The sequence below is a fragment of the Rhinichthys klamathensis genome, unplaced genomic scaffold (assembly GCF_029890125.1).
Source record: "Rhinichthys klamathensis goyatoka isolate OS25496 unplaced genomic scaffold, OSU_Roscu_1.1 h1tg000229l_1, whole genome shotgun sequence".
Lineage (NCBI taxonomy): Eukaryota > Metazoa > Chordata > Actinopteri > Cypriniformes > Leuciscidae > Rhinichthys > Rhinichthys klamathensis.
Window position 1 is genome coordinate 1375291 of NW_026606753.1, and position 23897 is coordinate 1399187.

Consider the following 23897-nt stretch of genomic DNA (forward strand, 5'->3'; position numbering starts at 1 on the left):
TAGGTCAAGTAGTAGTTATATAACCTGATGAAACATCCAGTTATAAAACTGTAATTATACAGGCACCAATATTCTATCCCTAACACTAGAAGCATTTTTATTGTGAATTTCTGTTTACTGCTCCCCGTTTTTTTTTTTTACCATTCATTTAATGCAATACTTTTAACAGAACCAACAATATCATATATAGTATGGGTTTTCTTCCAGTACTCATTCTTGACTTACAGTATCAACTATTCGAACATTGTAGCAACTAAGCAGAGCTGAACCATTGCTAGGCAACAGGCTATGAACATCCTGTAGCTTTAGGCAAGATGACTCTGCAACAGATACAGAGAAATACATCATCCCTCAACTGAAAAACGTTTGGTTATGTCTAAGAGCTCAGATGTACATTCGTCTGATGCGATCACGGAGGACTAATGTGCATAAAAAGATCATACCCGATTTGCACATAATTGAAGGTTGCACAGTAAAAGTGACAAACAAACACTGGCTGGTTTAGAAAGGTTACTGATCTATGCTTGAGATTTTTAAATGATTTATCAGCTGTTCTGCAGGACACAATGCGGTCCAGCTCACACATCTGGGGCTTTAAAGTGAGGATGAGATGTACCAGAAGGAGAAGAGTTGCCATCCTGTCTAGAAGACAAGAGAAGACGTGCTTTTCTGCCTTGTTAAATGAAAATCACATTAACCAATAAGCCCCATGGTTGGAATGCCTTGTTATTAAGCGGAACAAACTATAGAAAGCTTTATTGGACACATGACACACTTTCACACATTGAGGAACACAGACAGCCAAAATCGTTGAAATGAACAAAGAAAAACCCACATTTTATTGCACTTAAGTTATAAGAAAATAAAAATTCTAAATGAATCAAACAAATACACAATCCCTTTAAGGTTTCTTTTTTTATCTGTCTGTTATGCCAGGCAGTTTACATAAACTGAAAAAATAAAACAGCTCCAACATCTGATTTCTCAAACCAGATTATAAATTAAACAGGAAACAAAACAAAAAAACAAAAACAAAAAAAAAAACAGGAGAAAGAACAAGATTGTTTTTTCTTTTAATATACAGTGTTAAACCACTTTCACAGTTCAGCTTGAGTTGTGTGACTTGGAGGATGAGACGAATCGTTTGGCTACGGATGCGGTTACGTTGTTTATCTATGAAGCTGCTTTACCATTAAAAAAAAAAAAAAAAAAAAAACCTCATGAGAGCATTACCAACGGAACCAGGTTAGCTCTAGCACTTAAAACGTAATCAGATGTCCATTTCTGTACACTAAGACCACCTTTTTTTCCTCGGTAACTTAACGTCGGTTCCAACAATCTCGTTTTTCAACTCATTAAAAACAAGAACGGTATTCTTTTTTTTGTCGAAGCATACATTTCCACACAGAACAGGCTGGCAGAGCTTTTGTCCCAAGGAATGTGTGAACAATTTGCTCAAACACACACCCGCACGCACACCCAGTCATGCTCACAAACGCGCAAAATAGTTTCTACTCGTCTGTCGTTTCATCTCAGCAGACAAACCCGTCTCTTTGTCAGACATTCTCCCTCCTCTACGCCTCGTAGAGGCACATTTGGCTCAAGTTTCAGTGGCAAAAAAAAGAAGCTGTTATGTCGGTATCTTGCTTTTGTTGGTACGTTTGTTTGTGTCGTTTTTTATAAGTTCAAACTCTACAAGTAACTTTTGTTTAGAATTTCGTCTGGGACTAAAACGTCACAGCCAGTTAAAGTTCCACCTTGTTTTTTTTCTGTGTCTAGCAGCATAAAATCCAGTTTGGCCACTGGGATGGACAGTACTGGGGGGAAAAAAGGTGGGGGGTGGGAAGAGACATATTCCCAGGAGCTTATGGGAAAACATTCTCATTTCCCACAGAGCACCAGCACTGATGAACTAATGAGACCAGACTGGTTGAAAAACAATGAACGCAGGTCATCTCCGATCCAGAGAGGCACTGCTTATGGAGTACTGAATTTATATATATATAAAAAAAAAACACACATCACAAGTAAAACCTCAAAAATGTGTGAAACAGCAGAGTGGGTTTAGCTTAATACTGAGACCTGTTGTTTGCAACAGTAGGCAGGAAGTGAACAAAAAATGCTGAACTTGAAAAGAAAGCACAAAACTTTAATTCACAGCTGTTGATGCGAAAACCAAAAAAAAGAAAAAGAAAAAGAGTTGTGGGGAACAAAGTAAAAAAAAAGCAAAAAAAAAAAAAAACGGATACAAAAGAAAATAACGTGCGAGGAAGAAAGGGATATTTGGCGTGTGCTGAGGTTGATGAGGACTGACAAAATTGGCTTCCTTTGTCTCTCTTTCTCGAATCACTCCCGCAGTACAAAGCTCTTCAATTCTCATCTTTCTCCATTAAAATTTTATTTGTATACACTATTTATCACTCCGTGTCCGTGTTGATGCGTTAGGGTTTCATGTATACAGTGTTGACTGTTTTGATCAAAAAAATAACGTTTGTACATATGGGTGTGAATTTTAGTCAGGCTTGAGCGAACAAGTCTCTGTGCAAGGTCGCCTTGAGTGGTAGGAAAAGGGACAATCCAGTCTTCCCAAGTCCTTCCTGTCAGTTTCCTTCCCAGAATGCTGTGGTGCATGAGCCTCTGCCCCCACCCCTCCCCCCTTCGGAAGGTGAACGGAACTGTGGCGGCAGTCGTGGACCGTGGCACGACTGGGAGAGATGTTGGCGGCAACTTATCGGGGAGGTGGAGATGCCATGAAGTGAGCGATCGGTCCTGGCGCGGAAAGACCCGGGGCAGGTTGCTCTCCCCCCCCTCCCCATTTTACAAACAAGTCCCCTTTAAGTTCACCCCCTTCACTTCATGTCCACATCAAAGTCCAGCACCAGGAGCTTGGTTTCCTCCGTGCCGTTACGGCTGCCCACCGCGCAAACGAGTTTGGTATTGGAGGCGCGGATTCGCCAGACCACACCGCCGCTGCCTCCGCTCTCCAGTGTGACCAGGTTGCGGATGAACTCGCCTGTCCGAAGGTCCCACAACTTCACCGTACCGTCATCGGAGCTGGTGATGACAAAATTCTTGTTGAACTGCAAGCATGTTACTGCACTCTGGTGCTTGTGGGGACCTAAGAGCGAAATAAAAGAAAGAAAATAAGTTAAGAGTTGACATTCATTGTGAAAACTAAGTACATTTAATTGTATTGAATGTACACTTGTAGAGTACTCAAATCTTAAAAGTATATATATATATATATATATAAAAAACTACTTGCAGATAATATTACTGAAATAAAAGGCCACTTAAGTGTACACTGTAAAAAAAAAATTGCTGCCTTAAATGTTTAAGTACAATCAACTTGGATGTTTACATAAGTCATTTCAACTTAAATTACATTATATGACTAAGTTGAATCTTCTATAACTTATAAAAAAGTTGAAAACCTTATTTTGAGGAGTTAAAGCAATGTAAAAACATATGTTGTCAAATTATTGATCATATAAGTTTTACAGTGTACTTGGAGCACACCTTCACTTTGATTGCTTCTTGAAACTCTTGAGAACACTTTTAAAAAGTGCACCTTGTAATTAGAGCTGCACGATTCGGAATAAATTGAGGATCACGATTTTGTGGTGTTTAAAATAGATCACGATTCTGAATAGACAACTAAGCTAAATAACTTGTAATTTACAAGAGGTTCTAAAAAAAATGTAATTGCTGCAGTCTATTTTGAAAAACGAATTAATTTTAATTTATTAGAGGTTGTTGTTTTTTGTTTGAACGAATGATTCAATGACTCACTCATAAAGACTCCACTTGTTTCATTACTGGATGAATCAGCATTTTTGAACGAATCTCCTGAATGAATGATTCAATGACAAATAGCCTACATTTTTTAACAGTCACTTGTCGCCACCTACTGCTGTAATGTAATTGATACAATCTTTAAAGCATCAAGTTACTTTCAAAAGTTGATTTGCTCTCTTTTGATCGCTACCATAGATAGTGTTTATATCAGAAATACAAACTTTTATCCCAGTACTTCTGTGATAATATAAATTATTGTAACAGAAATAATGATTTGAAAAGACTGTTTGTGAAGCCGTTTCATACAGGACAACTGCTCTCTCTGGCTCTTCAGCAGCCGATGCAGATTTGAATGTTCTGCTGTGATCGCAGCTACTTGTCAAAGGTTTAAGATTGTGTGGGTGTTTGAATAAAGATAGCAATCTTTTAACAATTATTCGTTCAGCTCTATTTGTAATAATGTCAAATTAAACGTTTTACTCTAAAGTAAATTTATTTATATGCTTAAGTCCTACTTATATTGACCAAATAAGCACTCTCAAGTTCAAATAATTGCATTAATATAAATTTCAACTAAAATACATCTATTTTACAGCAAATAACATGCATTTAAGTGTCAAAACCAGTACATTCAATTTGCACTTAGGTATAGTCTTTTAAAAGTATATTATTTCCCTAATAAGTACTCTTTTTAAAGAGTACAAGGGATTCTCCAAGGGATTCCAGATGAAGAGGCTCATCACACACACCGCAAACGCTGAAAGCCCGATAGACAGGAAATCGACCTGCAGCTACTTGCCACAACGGAGAAATCGGAGAGAGGATGTGTAACTATGGTTACGGGAAATACTGTGGCATTAATGGCTTTGATTCTATGCCCTTGAGGTATTGAATTGAGCCAGTCTTTCTGATAGGCCAAGGAACATCAGAGTCTAAACAAAAGTGCTTAGACTGCTGTCAGTGAGGCATATAAAGCGAAAAAGAGATGTGCTACAGTACACTGGTTCCTGTTACTGCAGAGGGGTGTGGTGAGCTATTACAGGCAATCCGTAGTCAAATACTGAAAATCATGTTATCAAACATCTAGACCTGAGAACAAAGACAGATTGAAGTTCATGAGTGAATGAAAACTCCATATATCCATTTCAAAAGGCATGAATTCGCTCATGAATACCCATTAGTAGAGCGCTAAAGTCAACTGTGTGAATGTAAATGAGATGGCCGCTCTCTATTGATGTGCAAGACACTACACAGAGTGACACAATAGACCCTTTTCCTTTAATGAGTGACACTGTCTATGAGCATTCGCACTTCAAAGCTCAGCCGTTGAGTTGAGCATCTTGTCTGGGGTCAAATGTGTGTTTTTGTGTATTATGTCAAACGAGTGCCATTAAGTGATAACAGGAAATGCTCAATGACCTAATTAAATGACCTATAAACTGATATATGGTCTCTGTCTTACCCTCTGGGCACCCCCAACAAGACCACCACATCCCCCTCCAATTCCTTTCATCATGTCATCTATTCCCCACCCTTCCAGAAGATTAAAGCTCAAGATGCTAAGAGAGGCTGGGAATTATCAATAATACATCTTTGGAAACAAATGTAAATCAAATTTTTTTCTTTAGCCTGATGACGGAGTAAAAATGTTGTTTGTGGTTAAAATGCAATGGTTAAAATGCAATGGATAAAGCTCTTAAAGGAACAGTTCACCCAAAAACAATATGTCTACTTTCCCCCCCCCCCAGTGAAACAAAAGTAGAAAATGTTGAAAAACATTTTCATTCAACAACTTCACAGTGGCTGTCAAGCTACACAAAGGACAATCATTGTGGTCCAAACGAGACGTGTACTAAATCAAGTCTTCTAATGATTGCTTTGTTTGAGGAAGAGACTGAAATTTAAGTCAATAATAATCTTCCCCTACGCAAAATTTTACAATTATTCTACATTCACGTTCAGGTTTAAAGAATGCTGCATTTAAATTCAGTATGAAACAATGCAACCTGATTTGATTCCCTATTGTGCCATATACCAAAGTAAAATGGCTTCTCGAACTAAAAAAAAAACAAAAAAACATCAACATAGGATGCGACCTCATTTTGTACATGTGAGTGACAGGTTGTTGGAGGAAAGGGATTATTGTCCCGCCCTCACACATATCATTGGAGAAAAGATATCTTTTTGATAAAAAATTACAAGGGTGCATTAATAAAAAAAATAAAATAAAGCTGTGTTTACACTGCCAGCGACAACACGCCATGATCCCATTCATTTCACTGTAGAGCTGGCGATTTCTGGCGACACGAGTGACAGTGACCATTGGCGACAGGAAGCAGGCATGTCCAGCGACGGGACAAAGTTGAGATGTGTTTAACTATGCAAATAAAGAGCAACTTTCCAGAGCGACAACCAATAGTAGTGAAGTCAGTGGAGCGTACGTGATTAGTCACTACAGCCTGTATTGAAATTTATTTTAGAGGTTAGCAACTTTCCTGTAATTTATGATATGTTTCTGTGTACATACAGGGACACTCGCTGTGCTGACTCAGAGCCTGAATGGATTTGTGAACACAGATAGTCCGTTGCTTGTGCTTTCGCTCCATATAAATAGCCACAATGGCAAAGAGGACCTGTTGTTTCTCATTCATCTTTAATATTATTATATTATCTTATATAATATTTTAATTATAATATTTTCTCTTTTCCCTTAGTTTAGCGGAAAGAAAATGGATTCAGTGTCTAGAACATGGAATAACAGATTGTGTGCTTAGTCTGGGTGAGACGGAGTAAACTGCGGCGCTAAACGTGTCACACGATAGCACACGTTGCGTAGCCATGGACTGAAGACCAACTGCAAAGGTCAGGATTTTCATTAAATAATGCATTAAATTTCAGATCATATACCCCTAGAACACTTGATATGTACGAGTCACATGGGATCAATCTGTGATACTTTTGCGTCTTTTTTATAAGCTTGATGCGGGTCACTGTGCACTACCATTATATGGATGAGCGTGAGCGGAACATTTTTTTTAATTTTTTTTTTACAAATCTCCTTTCGTGGTCCATAAAAGGAAGGCATATGGCATTAGAGTCAACACCAGGGTGAGTAATTTATGACTTAATTCTGATTTTAGGGTGAACTATCCCTTTAAGTCACTGATCTGTCACTGTCATTTTTAGGTGAACTATTCCTTTGAGTTGCAATCAGTCATACTCTCTCTGCCCACCTTGCAGTGTCTGTAGGCACTGGCCGGTCTTGATGTCCCAGATCTTGACGGTAGAGTCAGCGTTTCCAGAGACGAGGATATTATCTTTGAGCTCCATGCCGCTGGTGAGAGACTGATGACCTGTGAGCGTGTGAATACAGTTTCCCGTTTCTACATCCCACACCCGAATTGACGTGTCCAACGAACCACTCACTACATGGATGCCGTCGAACTGTAGAAAGAGCAGATTAAATAAATCATTGTTCTGTAATTAATAAATGACATTATGTAAGAAAACTGTGGCTAAACACCCAGAGTAGTCATTTGGCTTATTCTGTGTCTAGAATAAAAACCCAAGAATTCAATAAAAGCTGTATTGAGCAGGGAAGGGATTTGATTCATTTCACAATGAGATGCAGCACAAGCTGAATTCCAAATATTTTCCATTCCATTGTTATTGCATTAAATGGCACTATGTTTGATTAACTTATGTAATTACTGCAAAGCTCTTAAAATGATGGATATATGAACAAATGAGGACAAATGCAGATTAGTATGGACTACAGCCCAAATGTTTTGTCTCACAGTTGCTGTGTCAAAGACAAAATAGACTGTCCAAGATACAAATAAATAAAAATCTTTGCAGTAACGTTGGTTTACAATAGTTTAACAATTTTATAATGTTATGCAGTGAAGCCATTAAAAAAAAAAAAAAAAAAGATTTCCTTACACAGCTTGACCCTGTAATCTATGAACCAAAATTAAATATAATTGTGCTTTTTTCAAATTCCTATTGCAGTTACACCTAATATCACTCATGATTAGATAATCCTGAGTCACTGAAGGTGTGTGGTTAAGATAAACTTCCTGCACAGTTAGCAGTAGGTCATGGAAGCTTTTTAAGAGGACAGACAGAATGATAGTGCTTCTTATTCAGGCCAAATATGTCTTTAACCCATGCTTCTTTAGAGCACTGAGTGATGATTGAGCCTTACTGCTCAAGAATTAACCTAGCAATGACCCGCAAAGACATTTAATTTTTCTTCGAGGAGGATGGCTTGATTCTTTTTCTTGCTTTAAAAAAAGACTATGAATCCATCGGCCATTAATCTGACCTCTTGAGAGGCAGGTGAAGTGGCCGAGCGTTGTCAGGTGTAGGTAAATGTCTATGTTTACCTGTAGGGAGTAGACTCTGTTGGTGTGACCCTGGAGTGTGTGTAGGCAGGTCTCGGTTTCAGGATCCCACACTTTCACCATGAAGTCATAGGCACCGCTGACAACCCTACGGCCGTCATACTGCACGCAGCGAACAGCTGCCACGTGACCCATGAGCACGTGCAAACACTGACCCGTCTCTATGTCCCAAACCCGCAGTGTGGCGTCCCGAGAACCGCTCACCACCCTGAGAGAGAAAAACAAACTGGTTTAATTTTTCAACATCTTAAAAAAGTGTGTGCTCGCATTAAAAGTTTTTAAATAATAATGTTGGAATGATTTCTTTCAACTTATGATGGTAGAATTTAATCAGGCAACAATTCAGCAGTCTATGACAGTCAGTTGCTTGTACCTTCAAGGGTTGTATTTCCTTATAGCATTACATAAATCAAAGGGAAAACATACTTTGTTAATAAAACCAGACCCCTAGGAAACAAGTTTGATATATTTTTATTAAACAAACAAAATGAACATTAAAATGGGTTCTGGTGAAGCAAAGAGTAACAAACAAACTACTATTGTTGTTGCTGAATGAAGCCTGTGGTCACTGAACAAAATAAGCAATCAAGCTTGACACAAAGGGAAAATATGCACACCAATTAGCCCAAAGGCATTGAAAACAGAGAATGTTGTCAGGCGAGCAACTGTGTAGTTCACAACAAAGCATAAAGAAGCAAAGCTCAACTCTGTATATGAGCACTCCGCACGGTTAATGAGTACAGCTGAAATCAGATGAGAAATGTGCGGTTTAACCAGCACTGTGTGCTGCTATTGAATGCAATTATCTTTATAGAAGTATTATATAATGTATTTTACTATATATAACATTAAAAAAAAAAAAATAACTCATGCATGGTAGTTGTTTATCCAAAGCTGATACTCTACATCAGTGTTTCCTTTTCAATTTCTTTAAACCAGAAATTATTAAATTCAATACCATTAATATGTCAGTTAATATTAATATTTAAATATTAAATGTAAATGTTTTTAATTTTAATTTCAATCTAATTTTAACAGTTTTAACATATGCTTAATATTAAATGTTCTTAATAAAAACATTGATACTGTGAGTGAAAAATGTATTGTGCTAAGAGTGCAATCCACACAAAATGTATTAATCATTCACCTTTTTTGTTTTCCTTATAAAAACTGGGGTAATTTTAATCTAACAAAGTATTTAATTCATGTAAATCTGGAGGAAAACACAAAAAGGCCACGAACCAAAGTGGGAAAACTATTGACTAATCATTGATACGAAATGTATTTTGAGCACTAAATCAGCATATTAGAATGATTTCTGAAGGATCATGTGACACTGAATACTGGAGTAATGGCTGCTGTAAATGCAACTTTGCTATCATAGGAATTAATTACATTTAAATAGTCAAATGGAAAATTACTAAATATTTCACAATATTACTGCCTTTACTGAAAAAGCTTGAATAACCTCAGTGGAGCAATCTATATGCATCTGGATGTAAAGTGCCTTTTGTGAGGTGGTAGATGTTACCTTTTCTCATGCAAGTGCATACAGCGCACTGTTGAGGTATGACCATACAGCGTGTGGATACATTCTCCTGTCTCAGCATTCCAGACCTTCAGCGTTCGGTCTGTGGAGCCACTGATAATGATGTTGTCTCGCATCTGAGAGGACCAGACCCCTCCGGTGTGGCCGACTAACGTCCGCAAACACTGGCGACACAGAGAGAAGGAATACAAGTGTAAGTCAATTGAATTACAATGGCATGCGTTCAAACTGCAACTCAAAGAATGGCCAACAAAAAAGCTAGCGAATTAATTACCCACTAATTTAAAGCACTCATATCCATCACTTTGACCTTTACCCAAGACATTACTTATGCTTATCAACATATCAAATAACTCTACAGTCCATTTGAAGCAGGAAGCAGAGTTACTGGAAAAAGAAACTCCTTATTTCATATCATATATTAGATATCGATCGGCATGATGAGAGAAATCCCATAGAATAATCCATAAGGCTATAGGCCATTTCCTCTAAATCTAATTAAACCAAATTCAATTTAATTTCAGAGGCAAACATGAAATCAAAGGTGCCTGTGGTCATTTCGTTGTGTTATGAGGGGAGTGGAAAGCTTTGCAAGTGTCAAAGGCGTAACCTCTGAACCATGACCGATAAAAGCAGGGGTGATAAACCCAGGAGATGTGAAAGAGGAGGTCTCAAGGCCTTTAATTCATAATGCAGCTGCTCCTATTTCTGTCTCCATCTCGATTCATGATCAACCGCAATGCATCATTAATCTTTAGAAGCGGTGAGCAACCTCCACGCCACCGAGGGCTTTCGAGCGTTTTAGCGCGCCTTCCTTTGTTCTATCGCCATATGTGGCAATTGATGGAACAAAAGAGCAACTACTAAGGGAATCAAACCAATTAACAATCATTTCAAACCATTACTGTACCTGCAAAAATGACAAATGGGATCAAACAAAGGCGTTAAAAGCAGAAAGGCTTTTCATAGGGAACTGGATGACCGACAGGGATGTCGTCTCTAAACAATCCCGTGTTAAAACGTGGCCAAAGCCAATTTCTTATCTTGTGATCAAAAGCTACTCCACTCACATTTGTAGTGTCCATAACATGCCAGAGAAAAAAAGGGGGGGAGGTTAAATCATGAATATGAATGTACTTCTTACTGCATTATGCATGAGGCGTTGTGTTCCATAATGAGTATGTGTTACTAAGGCGATGGATCTTTCCCATGGAATGTTGGGGTGGTTGAAATAATGCCGGTGTTCTCAGGCGATTACAGCCTGCTCAGGCTGTCTCTGGAAGAGGACCTTTGAAACCAAATGGCTTAGGTGTCTGTTTATCTGCCCGTTGAGAAAGCATAAAAGAGCAAGTCTGTGGCACCCACGAGGCATGGAGATTAGCATTCCGTTTGAGTGGCTGGTGGGAAACGTTTGAAGCCAAGGATCGAGGTTTAAATCCATTTGAGAAACCCCTTCCAAATTCCACTCATTTTACAGTCCACATCTAATCTTAAGGAAGAAGATACCGTGCAAATTGTGGCTAGGGTGCTAAAGTGCCAGTGCATATTTTGTTTAGTCTCCTTCCACACTGCGCTCGTCGGACTGAAGTGGGTCCCATTTCAACACCCTCGTTCTCGTGTTCAAAACCCACCATATTCATGAATAGCCAGGATTGGCACACAAATTCCATGTTTCAGATGGTGAGCAGACTGTTTAGAGCAGCTGTTTTCATTGCTAACCCTCCTATTTTCATACTAAAAAAGTCCTCTCCCATCTGGAAGGGCACTATTATTAAAGCTTTTCATCACCAAACCACAGACTACAATGGTTTGTGGGAACTGTTTGAAGAACATCTGTCTGTTAAACACTGTTCAGCTATTGAGCCTGGGCTTTGTAAAGGAGTTAAAGGAGGGTATACAAGGTAAACAGAGGAAATTATAGAGCGCCATAACCATGGTATGGTTCTCGTAAGCACAAAACCTCTTCTAGGGCCAATAAATGGCTGATGGCTGTTTGCATAAATAGAAGGGTAAACAGAGTCTTTGCATACAAAACAATGCTGTCACTACCACATTACATTAGTTCTAAGCTTTCTGGGAAAGACTGACCATTCAAAAGGTCATCAGAGGTTAGATCAGTGTTGTTATTGTTAAAACAAACTACAACTACAAAAAAGTGTTTTCATTAATTGAAAATATAGTTCCACCGAGTCATTTACACCGTGCTCTCTCATTTCATACCTTGGTTCCTGTTTTTGGTGCATACATTTTTTCTAATTACTTCATGAATACAGCTATGATCTGCCCTCAAAATTCGTCACATTATTTTACATTTTTCACAGGCCATTCATTAAATTGACAAAGCTGAAATATACCAAAATTAGCAACTGAAATAAAATTCAATGAAGCAGTAAAATTACTTCAACCTAAATAGATTTTTTAGAATTGAACTAAATATAATTACCTAAATAGAAGGGGGAAAAAAAAAACACATTAAATTACAAAAACAAAATTACTAAAAACTTAAATGAAAACCAAAACTTAAAATAAATACTAGTACATACTATAATAATATACAAATAATACAAAAATGACACTGGGTTAGACTATTTTAACCTCATTACATATGAATGGTATGGAGCTAATTATCCATCTACAGCTACATTTAAAAATATATAGTTGGGGTGTTAAGCCCATCAGGCCTCAAACAAGCAGAGGTTTAAGCTTGTTCCAGAACAGGTTTAGACATCTTGTAATATACAATAATGCAAGATCAGCATATGAAGGTAATCTCCGGCTGGGTGTGTTTGTTTCTCTGATGCAGGAGTGGGTGGATGGTTTGGGCAGGAGTGCTGCAGTCTGCATGTTAAGGAGTTGGTGGTCAGCCAAAGGTGCAGTCTGAGTCATGGCTGGAGCGAGGGAGGGGGAGGAGAGTCGCAGGAAATTAAAAGCCGAATAAAGCAGCGAAAACGAGGGGAGAGAGCGTGAAATGGAGCCAAAGGTTTTAGGATTGAGTGAAAGATGTGATGAAAGCAAGAAGTAAACAGGAGGATGGAGGCTGGAGGGCTGTTTTCACAGTGAGAGACACAGATGCATATGCTCATACACTCCCTGTGACCTTCTCACTCCTCTCTACAGTACGTCATGTCACACCCAGATCTCCTGCGCTACCGTCAACACATCTCCACGAAAGGTGACCTCCAGCAGCAGAGAGCAGCTTTGAACACATCGCATAAACAGTCTCACGGGCTTTAATTTGGGCTTTAATCTAAACCCAGGGTTTCACACAGTTCATACTGTACCCTGGGTTAGTAAATAATGAAATATCACACTGTACATTTGTAAAAACCGGGTTAATGTTCTTTATTTGCATATTCATGAGGCGATAGCATGCAAGTAGATGCTTTAATAGTTGATTCGTCAATGGAAATTGTCAAATTTGCTTTGGCGTCTTAAATCTAATACAAACATAATACAGCTGCTGGTTTATTCCAGTTAACGCGTTTGTCGTTGCTGTTCAAAATTTTTTTCCCCTCAGGTGCTGAAACTAAATGGAACACAAAAAGCTCATGAAATTTAAGGTATGAATGAAAGGTAAGCACTGAGGCTTATGACCACTTATTTGTTTCCAAATATTTTGCTGTAACTTTCCATCATAGGTTCCCACATCTTCAGATGTATCAATTTAAAGAATTTTTCCAAGACATATGTATATTTAATTATAGAGCATAACAAGAACATATCTATTGACCACAGAAATTTCCATGACTTCTCCAAGATCTTTTAGGATTTTATTTATTTCCATGACTTTTTCAGGACAGAAAATCACACTTTGGAAAGATAAGCAAACTAAAGATTGGCAGTTTTGGATCGGTTTGATTTTTTGCCAATACTGGTCACCTCTAAATGAAAAACTTAAGTGCATAGATTTTTATCATTAAAAAATAATAATAATATACATATACTTACAAGATAACTTTTTTAACCAAATCAATATTTTATAATAGAGCATAAGGAACATTCCTATTGACTACAGAACTTTCCATGATTTCTCTATGATTTTAATAATTTCAGATTCTTTTTAGGCCTGAAAATCGCACTTTTGACAATCGTGGCTAGCCAGGCCTTGGTTTCTCTTTCAAAGTTACAATTGAGAAATGCTGCTTTAAGCACAGTGTGAAAGCCCTTTAGTATTTTTTTTTAGTCCTTTTTTTCAAGGCATCCACATAACCTTTTGTGGTCACCAACTTTCTACGCCACTCATCCCTGAACAGGTGAAAAGAGCTGTGGTTAAATCCTGTCGACACATCTCAGAAAAGCCAGATTAAATACGTCTTAGCCCTGGGCTGGTTGTGATGTGACAGATAGAGAGAGATGTTGGCCAAGTGTCACTATATGAGGAATATTCCACAGGCATTTCAAAGCTGCTAGATGTCAGACATGTCCGTACAGCTGGCATAGAGGAAACTTCCATTGCTTCGGAGTGCTGGTGATTGTCTCTGAAGTTTTAGGATAAATCCTTCTCAACTCGGGAGACTGTGGACGAGTCCGACAGCTCCCAGTGAGATGGAGAGAGAGTGCTACATATAATCTGTGAAGTGGTTCAATCGATAAAACGCCTCTATTCTATTCAGGTAATCTGAGCAAAGTAGTTTGTTTTGTTGGTCATGCCACAGAGACAACATTAAAACCAAAGTCCATAGAAGCCCCTGTCCTTATCTTGATCCTAATCCAAAGCAGCTCATCTGCTTGCTTATGTTTCTGTCACATTTCATCCCTCATCAGACGCTTATCGTGCTGTACACATCCTCAAGCGTGGCACACATTCAAATGAGCAGGATGCTGCGTTAGAGCCTAATCTTCCCTCAAAATCACTTTCCTATTACACACAGCATGAGGCCCATTCATTTACTATGGAAGGGGGCCAGTAATAGCATTATCATGCAATTGCGGGTGAAGATGGCCTGTAATCCACGGCACGCCTATCAGATCTTTATCTTCCATTCGTATCAGGCGTCGCTCAGACATTTACTTATTTCCATGTTGGGCTAATGATACAAGGGGTCGGGTATAAATCTAATAATATACCAGTATAAATTTGTCAACCTGTATGCTAACGTAGTTGCCAGTGTTTCCTATGCAGCTTTCCTGATTCAGCTGATTTAAAGATATGTAGCCACTAAATAATGGCAAGAGAACTACTGAATTGTTTTCGCAAACAAGGTTCGTGAAAACCTGACTCGTATGGGCAGATTCTTGTATTAGGTTACAAATCTGGGCACTATCATTATAGTCGGATTCAATAAAATTCACCAAAAATCACACTATGGAAAACCAAGCTTTAAATTTTTTTCATAAACTCTGAATATTACTTTTAATATTTTTTTTTTAAGAGAAAAAGTGTGCAAAAGTGCTTACCTGAAGCTTAAGCAGTAGAGCATGGTGCTAATAACACCAAGATCATGGGTTTGATTTGCAATTAACTGAACATGCATAAACTTAACAAATATACACCTTCAATGCAGTGTAAGATTTTTGTTTTTTAAATGCATCGGCCAAATGCATAAAATGTAAATGTGTTTTATGTCAGTTTCTTAAATACCCTTTTCAATAAAAAAATATTTCAGGTCTATGAGGGTGCCTTTAACAATGAAGTATGTGGGTCAAATTGACCTGTAAACATTATAATCATGATAGAAATTTTGTACACATTACACAACATGAGTGTGTTCCTAAAATGAGAAAAAGTCAACTAGTATTAACCAATATTTGACTAATAAAAAAAAGCAAAATGGGTCAATTTGACCCATAACAATATAAAAATATTATTTAAAAAGATAATAAAATAAAAGGTTTTGAATAATTTTTTGCTTATATGGTGCATCTCTAAATTAATTTATTTGTGTGCATAAATAATATCCTTGATTGAAAAACTACTTTTAGCAACCGATATTTCATGTTCTTTCCCTTCCAAGTTTTTCATGAATCACTTCTACAGAAAGCGGGAACCAGCCCATAGTGGTGCTTGCCAAATCTCAATAAACATTATCTGTAATGGGAAAAGCTGTTAATCTGGTCTCAGATCAGCAGTGAAGGGCACCTTTTTACCTAAACAGAAAGAAACCTGCTGGTTCCAACAGATGGACTGCAGCAAAATGGCCCCTTTGGACCCTTTTTTTTTGCTTGTGAAAAACAAGTGAATGGCAATTTTCTGTTTTAATCTATAAACTCAAAATGGGCTCCACTATAATGAGTGAAATGAGTGAAGGGTGTTTACTGAGAAAAGAGCACTTGTGTGCAAAGGAATTCCAACTATTCTTTCGCTATGACATTCTTTGGCCGGCTTTATCCTCAGACAATATCAGAGCAAAGCAAACAAAGAACGGAGAGAAATTTGGACAATGACACACCCAAACACCATACAAAGAGAAAGCACACGCTTTCATTCTTTAGACAAAATAGAGGTCAAACTGGAGGGAAAAAAAAAACACAGTGTTTGTCTGAGTATGTGTGTACATAGGGGTTGGTGATGTAGAAATTCGGGACCCATGACCCAAAGGAGCCTATTTGTCTAGATCTGCTATCGATCCCAACCCGAGAAGGTTTTAGTCTCAGAGGGTGAGTATCTGCCTGTGAGTTGCTTGCATGAGCTCCAGGGGTTTACAGCACTTAAATGGTGAACTGAAGTGTAGCGAGAGGAAAAAGTAAACAGACCCAAGGTCAAGAAGACAGAGAGACTGTAAGAGAACCAGAAAGAGATGAACAGAGCAGTGAAACTGAGGGGAGGGGGGTCACATCCATATATTCAGAGTTTTGTGCCTGTGGTCACGACAACAGAAATGCAGACCGCAAAAGTGCAGAAAATGCACATTTTTAAAAACACAAGAAGAATGTATATTGGACTTTATTAATGCCCTCAAAAAGACAGTTAATAGTTTACAGCTGAGTGAACTGCAAAAGTGAATAGAGAGTATGAAAGAGTAGTCGCACTAAACCCCATTGTCTCCTGCTTTACTGTTCCACTTCCTCTGACAGGCGCTTCAAAGGACACAGCATTTCCTGTTTAATTGGCCCCAGCGAGTTCCATGGGACTCTCTAAAGCATTGCATCAGACTTGAGACACTATTCACATAGCTATAATCTCCTTTATATTAGGGATGCATAATATACTGGTTATCGGCCAATATCCAAAATTAATATATTATAACAATTTAAATAGAAAATATTTAAACCATTTAATTGACTTATTTTAGCGGTTTAATTTATCAGCTGATATTAGGTATTTATTGCGATATTGGATATTTGCATTTAAGATTACTTCTACAATTAAATTTTTTTTTTTTTACAAAGTAATGTAGATATAATGCGGGCAACACAAACAATTATTGACATATCAACTGTTTTCCATTATGGGCCAGCTGAACACGTACAAATACAAATGTTTTTAGAACTATGAATACATTTATATACACATACATTTACAACCTATGCTCGCTCTCTGATGGTAATGCCTGTTTTAGCCTTTTTGGAAAACATTTGGGTATATTTCTGAGTAACAGAAGTTGATCCAAGCTTTACAAGCATTTTCAAGCTGCTGCTTCTTTTCGACAGCTCCGCAAACAGAACTGCATGATGGGAACAAAAAGGCAGCCTGCCATATATGCGGCGATGACCCTAATCATGGCGCATCTGCCATCTGCTACGATGATGTCTCTCATCAGACAGCATGTTGCTGCTGCACCAATCACGTCTCTGCTGTGATAAGACCAGAGCCAATCAATGCACACTAGATTTGATTACAGAAGCTCAAAGGCTGATAACCTTGGGAATGATTTGAGATCCTCTTCTGTGAAAAGCGGACTAGTGAGAGTCACATGGAAGATGGAAGAAAAATCTAACAAACAAGAATGACAACGCCCCTGTAAAAGTGTCTGTTATGATAGTGAACATTGAAAGGAGAGATTTCATTAGACTCCGGATGAAAATGGAGGTCAGGATGGAAAAGGCAGCGCTGCATGATGAGTGAACCGCACACACACACACATTATTTTACAACTGCCATAAACTTGCAGCACAAGGACCATGTCACAGCATCAGCCAGCGTGATGAATCCTTAAAGTGCAGGAGGAAGGGAATGGCAAAGAAAAGAGGTGAGAAAAAGAGAGAGAGAGAGAGAGACAGTCAGGCAGAAAGACAGACAGGGTGTTTGCAGCTAGTGATCATCTCAGTGTTCAATAGAACAAGACTGTTCTCACATTCTCACGTGAATAAGTGATGAAGATGCTCATGTGCAGGTTTTCTGGATGAATTGAGATGGCAGTGAGTGCTGTTGTACAAGGATGCTCAATGCAAACACACCTCCCATGAGAGAGAGAGAGAGAGAGAGAGAGAGAGAGTGAGAAAATGAAGAGAACAAGAGGAGGACAGAGAGATGTCACCTGCACATTCATGTACATGTACACCTCAAATATCTGAAAGCCTTTTGAAAATGCAAGCAAAGCCACGGAACATTACGGAAAATGTCAAAAAGCAGAGTTTCTCAATGTATAATTCAGTGATAACTGAGACAATTAAATGTTAATCATTGATACTGATAGCGGAACTAAAGCCAATCATTTTAAATGATAATCCTGCGAATTCATATCACATGAAGACATGTGACTAATAGAAGATTAATATGTTACTCTGAGACCCTTTAGCTGAATTAAAAAAATTAAAATAAAACTTTAAAACTGCCAGATTGCTGTGTTGCAGTAAAATGGAGTAGATGGCATATTTATACATTTTGGATGTGCTGTATGTATGTTTTTTTTTTTACAACATATTACAATGCATATTACAACCGTTGTAGTTTCCGTAGAAATTTCGCATGATCATACTCTAGTGTGACTGTGGCTTTAAAAGGTTGTAACAGCGATTTCAGGCCCAAAAAAGGCCTGAAGGAAAAAAGGGCAGCTAGCGGATTGTTAGGAAAGATTAGATGAATGTGATAATTTATGTTTGGGCCTGATATCGCTGATACAACCTTTAAGTAAGAGTGATGAAGCCAGTTGTGCCTCATTTTAATCAGAATCATATGCTGTGAGTAATACTCTTGCAGCAGATATTCAACAGAATATATTATATTCTGTTTCTTTAATTTGAAGAAAAAAAAGAGAAATAATTTTAATTTATAATTCATGTATTTAAATATGTATATATACAGTATTTATCACTGCTGAACAATGCATTTCCCATTGGATTATGCATTTACATTTAAAGCTTAATAAATACATACATAATTAAAAGCTCACCTTTCCAGTAACAGCAGACCACACTTTGAGTGTGTTGTCATCTGAGCCGCTCACTATGCGATTTCCACAGAACTGGAGACAGGTGATGACATGGTCGTCATGGCCTTTCAACACCTGGAGATAGAGAGAAGGCACAGTGGAGAAAGAGAGGATTAATTACAAAATGAACAGAAATGCCAGTATTTCAGTGATGTGTGAGAATGATGTGAACCTGCTGATGTGGCAAATGGCAAAGCGAAACCGTCAGATTCATGGTCACCATGGTAACAAACGAGTCAGGTAAATAAATGCTTCTGCTGTTCTGCTGCAGCTGAAGCATGTGTACATACATTTTTTTTTTTTACACCCACTGTGCCTTAAAGAGGATTTTTAAGTAGCTCTTTACAGGCTAGTGCAGGTGTTTTCTAACACCTTCCCACACATATCTGTTCCAGGATTGCACCCCAGGGGACAGGCGGATGGGAATGTCTCTCAAAAGGAATTGTAAATTAGATTTAAAGCAGTAAAAATCAGTTTGAGTGTCAATTCTGACTAAGTGATTAAAGTGATTTAATATTATGCCTTACAGTAATGAGGAACAAGAAAAATGAATGTAGGAAAAAGGGGATAGAAGCAAAACCATCCATCCATCGGCAGTAATATTTTTTTTATGTTTCTGATGCTCACCAAGGCTGCATTTATTTGATCATAAATACTGTAAAAACATCAATACTGGGAAATATTAGTATAATTTAAAATAACTTTTCTATTTTTTTATACTTTAAGATGTAATTTATTCCTATGATGGCAAAGCTGAATTTTCAGCAGCCATAACTCCAGTCTTCAGAGTCACATGTTAAAATAACATCATTTCCTATATTTATTTATTTAATATTTCCTGTAATGTGTAAATGTACACTTGTTCCCTGTGCCATGTGCAGTGCCTTTTTAGACATGGCATAAACACTTGAAATTTCATTTAAAACAGGTGTATAAACAGTGAAGTTCACTTTGCAGGACACTATCAGGAATGTACCCGTGAAGTAGGAGTGTAAATAAAAGTGAACACACACACACAGACACACACTACCTTAGGTGATTTGAGGTCTCCTCTCCTCCAGTTGGTGTCTATTCTGTGTTGTCTGATGTAGGCACTCTTCCAGGGACTGTGTGTGAACCCTGGCTTGATAACCTTCCTTCTCTTTATGTGCAAGGGCTCATCAATACCTGCAAAACAGACGTTTTCTATGTTAGTGACACCGATTCAATTCATGATTCTACTATTATAACGGCATCAATCAGCCAACTATTTAATAAATGTGTGTTTTTTTGAAATCACCTTCTTCTTTGCATTTTTCCCTCCAGAGCAGGTTGTCCTCTGCTAGTATGCGCCAGTAACGACACGTCTGAGCCGCCTGAAGCAGATCCTTTGGCTCCAGAAATGACAATACGTGTAAGGCCAACTACAACACAAGACAGACAAAGAGTGAGACATCAGGAGAGGGTGAGAAAGAGTAGGCTACAACAGGGATCAAGACACTATTGGGATAGTGTCACAAAAGCCCCTTTCACACAGCGCTTTGAACCCGGCAAATTGCCGGCAAATTGCCAGAGTGCCTTCTGTGTGAACGCAAACACGACCCGGGACTGATGCCGGGATTGATGCCGGGTTGGGGACCTAGTAACATTGCCGTGTTCAGTCCCGGAACGCGCGCTGTGTGAACAAAAGCCAGAACCAATGCCGTGTCGTAATGATGACGCTGAAGTGAAGTGAAAGCAGGCTAGTGAAACGGTACGTAATGCGCTAGTTAATGATCGAATCAGAGAAAAAATGCACAAGCGTGGTTTCTCCAGAGAGAAATCGCAGCTCATAAGCAAACAAACTATACACGTTGCTGAGACATTATTACATGTCACATCGATGTCACGTGTCTTTCCGGAACATACACGGGTTGTGTGTGAACGCGCTCTCTGATTCCGGCAAATCACTGGCAGTGTGAATGAAGCAAAATCAAACGAACCCGGGTCAAATCCCGGGTCGCTTTATCCGTGTATTTTCCGGAATCTCTGTGTGAAAGGGGCTAAAGGGGCTTAAAATCCTTTTTATTTTATTTCTCAAAATGTTACAGGTTTTTCAGGAACCAATGAAATAGGAAAAGCATAGGATTTGAGATAAAACTATTGGTTGTAAAAGCTTAATAAACAGAACATTGGCTAAACATTTGTTGAAACTTATTTTCAATAAACATGCTTTTAAAGTATGTTCTTAAATTATATCAAATTAACTCATGAGTTCAAATATGGTCACACACTGTCATTATTGATAATAGAGTTAATATATAACATAACTAATATAATAATAACTAATAATGGAATAAATTATGAAACAATAACTAAACTATCACTAACCCCCATTTACTTTCACACAAATGTTGCTCCAATATTCAATCATTTTTTTTGGATCTTTGGGAAGTACAAATATTTTTTCTTAATTTGGGCTTTTAGCCATTTTTGGTCTTCACTTGATCACCGTAGTGGATTATCAATGCACAAATTTTTTTTTTTCTCTCTCTGTTCTACCATTATCAAGTGTGCTGCCATTTTGCGCAGACCTCAGTGAAGACAGAGCATGTCCAAACAGTTCCACCATTCCTTATGCAATCAATCACATAGGTTGCAGTCTGAGATTCCACAGTGCGTACAGTATTAGCCTAGAGGAGCTTTTTCCACAATCTGCTTCAATCAGGCAGACAGACACACCCTGCATATTACTGCACTGACACAAAAGAAAAACAACCTTGATGGGGAGGAGAGCCGGGAAAGATGACAGGTGATGGAGAACAAGAAAGGCAAGCTGAAACAGCGACAGGAAGGAGAGAGGATGAAAGGAAGAGAGGACTGCCATTACAGAAAGAAGAAGAGCAGAGAAAGGGAAGGGGGTGCCAAGGTAGTTTCCTCTCTATATTCTTGAACAGAGGCTGAGAGAATTGTGATTTTTTTTTAAGAGGTGTAAGAGAGGACATGTCTGTCAAACTAATCTCCAGCACCTACTACTTTGCTTTAAAACCACCCTGTCAAATATCAAAGCCATAAAGTGGAAGACTGCGTTAAATTAAAATGAATGGACATCAGTGTTATAGGTTATATTTACCTCTCTGGGCAGCAGTGAGATGAAGTCTCTTTGAAACTGCGGTTCGATCACCTGCATCATGTGTTTGACTTGCGTGGGCTCACAGCTGTCGATCAACTCATCCAGCGCAAGCAGCTTCTCTGGGCCACTCCAGCTCTGTAACACACACGTCAGCACATGTGACCAAGAGCATATAAAGAATGTGTGCACGTTTACATTTAGAGCTTTCAATTAGAACTGGCAATGCTTTTTCACTGGCTATACTGCAGCAAAGCATTCCCTGAAATGGTAACTTCTGGTATGAACGGAACCATGAAGGTTCTTGTGAGTCAAATGGAACAGACTTCATGTCTTGGGGCTGTTGGAAACTTCCAAGTTTTCAGCAGTTCTCTCCATATTAAGCTGCGGTCAACTTGATCCAGTGGAATAAAATGTTTCGCTGATCTCATGGTGTTCGGAACTTAATTCGCTCTCAGTGAGGACGTGCTGCACCAGAGAGATTGTGCCAAAGTCATTCCGCTCTGAGGCGCATCAAATGAGGGAGGAGGATTGCTCAGGGATGTTTATGATGGAAGAGGGATACGTACAGAAGAGGACTATGGAGGACTGTAATTTACTGCTGAAACGCTTCAGCTGGGGGAACTCAGCATTGTTGTTGCAGGCTGGTTTATGTCTATATGTGTTTATGCAAGCATAACTAACACTTTTAGCAGCTCAAACTAATGAGATACCATTAAACAGTTGAGCAAAAATCTGATTCAAATGCTTATTTGTGTTGGTTCTTTAATTGAAGCCAACTAATTAGACTAATCTTGAGATACAGGCTTCCCAAACTGTATCAACGAATTTCCATGACTTTTCAACAACATGTGTTATTACTTGTTATGACAAAGGTTGACATTTCCAAGATAAAACATTTAAAATTACAGCAAGGTTTCCCATGACTGTCAGAACTCCAGAGGTTGCAATTCTAATGCCCGGCTTCAACCCTGAACTGCTACTAAGATACATCACCACAGGGTTCCACTGTAGAATGACACATTTAATGTGAATCACGTAAGCGATACTGAAACCGCTGACTCATAGGGATACGGAATGTCATTTGCACCTCCAGATAAGCCTTACAATAACTCAGGGCAGAAACAAGTAACTCATTCAAGCACTGACTGAGCAAACAAGCAAAACCATTTCTGAACCCACTGTGTAAACGCATAGACAGACCGCAATTGAAAGGACGTTATACAAAACTATTGATTCTCTCCTGAGACACTATTTAATGACTCGTCATGAAGAATTACGTGCACATTCCCAACTGCAAATTTATTAAAGCATTTTTTGAGTAAACGGAAATCTAGCTTGACTCAAAATTAATTTGGTAGAAGCAAGAACACATCTTTGGGAAAACTTTGAGCATTAGACGAAAGCTTCTTCATCCTTTCAGTCAACACAGGTATCTGCCATTTCATGCCAGAGCAGCTTCGTAAAGCCCGAGGACTGATGAAGCCTGTAATTATCTGTGAGGCAGAGCAAACACAGGCTGAGGTGGAGCCTCGGCTTTCTGTTGAGGCTCGAATTGTTGTTCTGGTAAGACGGATATGACAAAGATGTAAATAGTTGCAAACTTGTAACGGCCGCATGTCCTTAAATTGCTAATTTAGATTCTGTCATATCTTAGTACCAGCACTTAGTAATTAACATTAGCACATGTTGTCAAGGTACAGTGCAGAGCCCCCAGAGTCCCACAAATGTATTCATGGACACGT

At 38.5% G+C, this 23897-nt stretch overlaps 1 protein-coding gene across 3 annotated transcripts in view; it reads right to left on the bottom strand.

Moving 5' to 3' along the window:
• Nucleotides 1-810: 810 nt before the first annotated feature.
• The window catches only part of fbxw7 (F-box and WD repeat domain containing 7), a 224219-nt gene continuing 201132 nt past the window's right edge, over nucleotides 811-23897 (bottom strand). For all 3 annotated transcript variants that reach the window (XM_056265094.1, XM_056265095.1, XM_056265096.1), the window contains 8 exons: nucleotides 22156-22290; nucleotides 20344-20467; nucleotides 20095-20231; nucleotides 19026-19139; nucleotides 9736-9917; nucleotides 8187-8412; nucleotides 7032-7242; nucleotides 811-3118 (listed from right to left, as the gene is read on the bottom strand). In XM_056265094.1, the coding sequence (XP_056121069.1) occupies nucleotides 2850-3118; nucleotides 7032-7242; nucleotides 8187-8412; nucleotides 9736-9917; nucleotides 19026-19139; nucleotides 20095-20231; nucleotides 20344-20467; nucleotides 22156-22290 (1398 nt within the window). In that variant the 3' untranslated portion in view covers nucleotides 811-2849. The remainder of the gene's footprint in view (nucleotides 3119-7031; nucleotides 7243-8186; nucleotides 8413-9735; nucleotides 9918-19025; nucleotides 19140-20094; nucleotides 20232-20343; nucleotides 20468-22155; nucleotides 22291-23897) is intronic.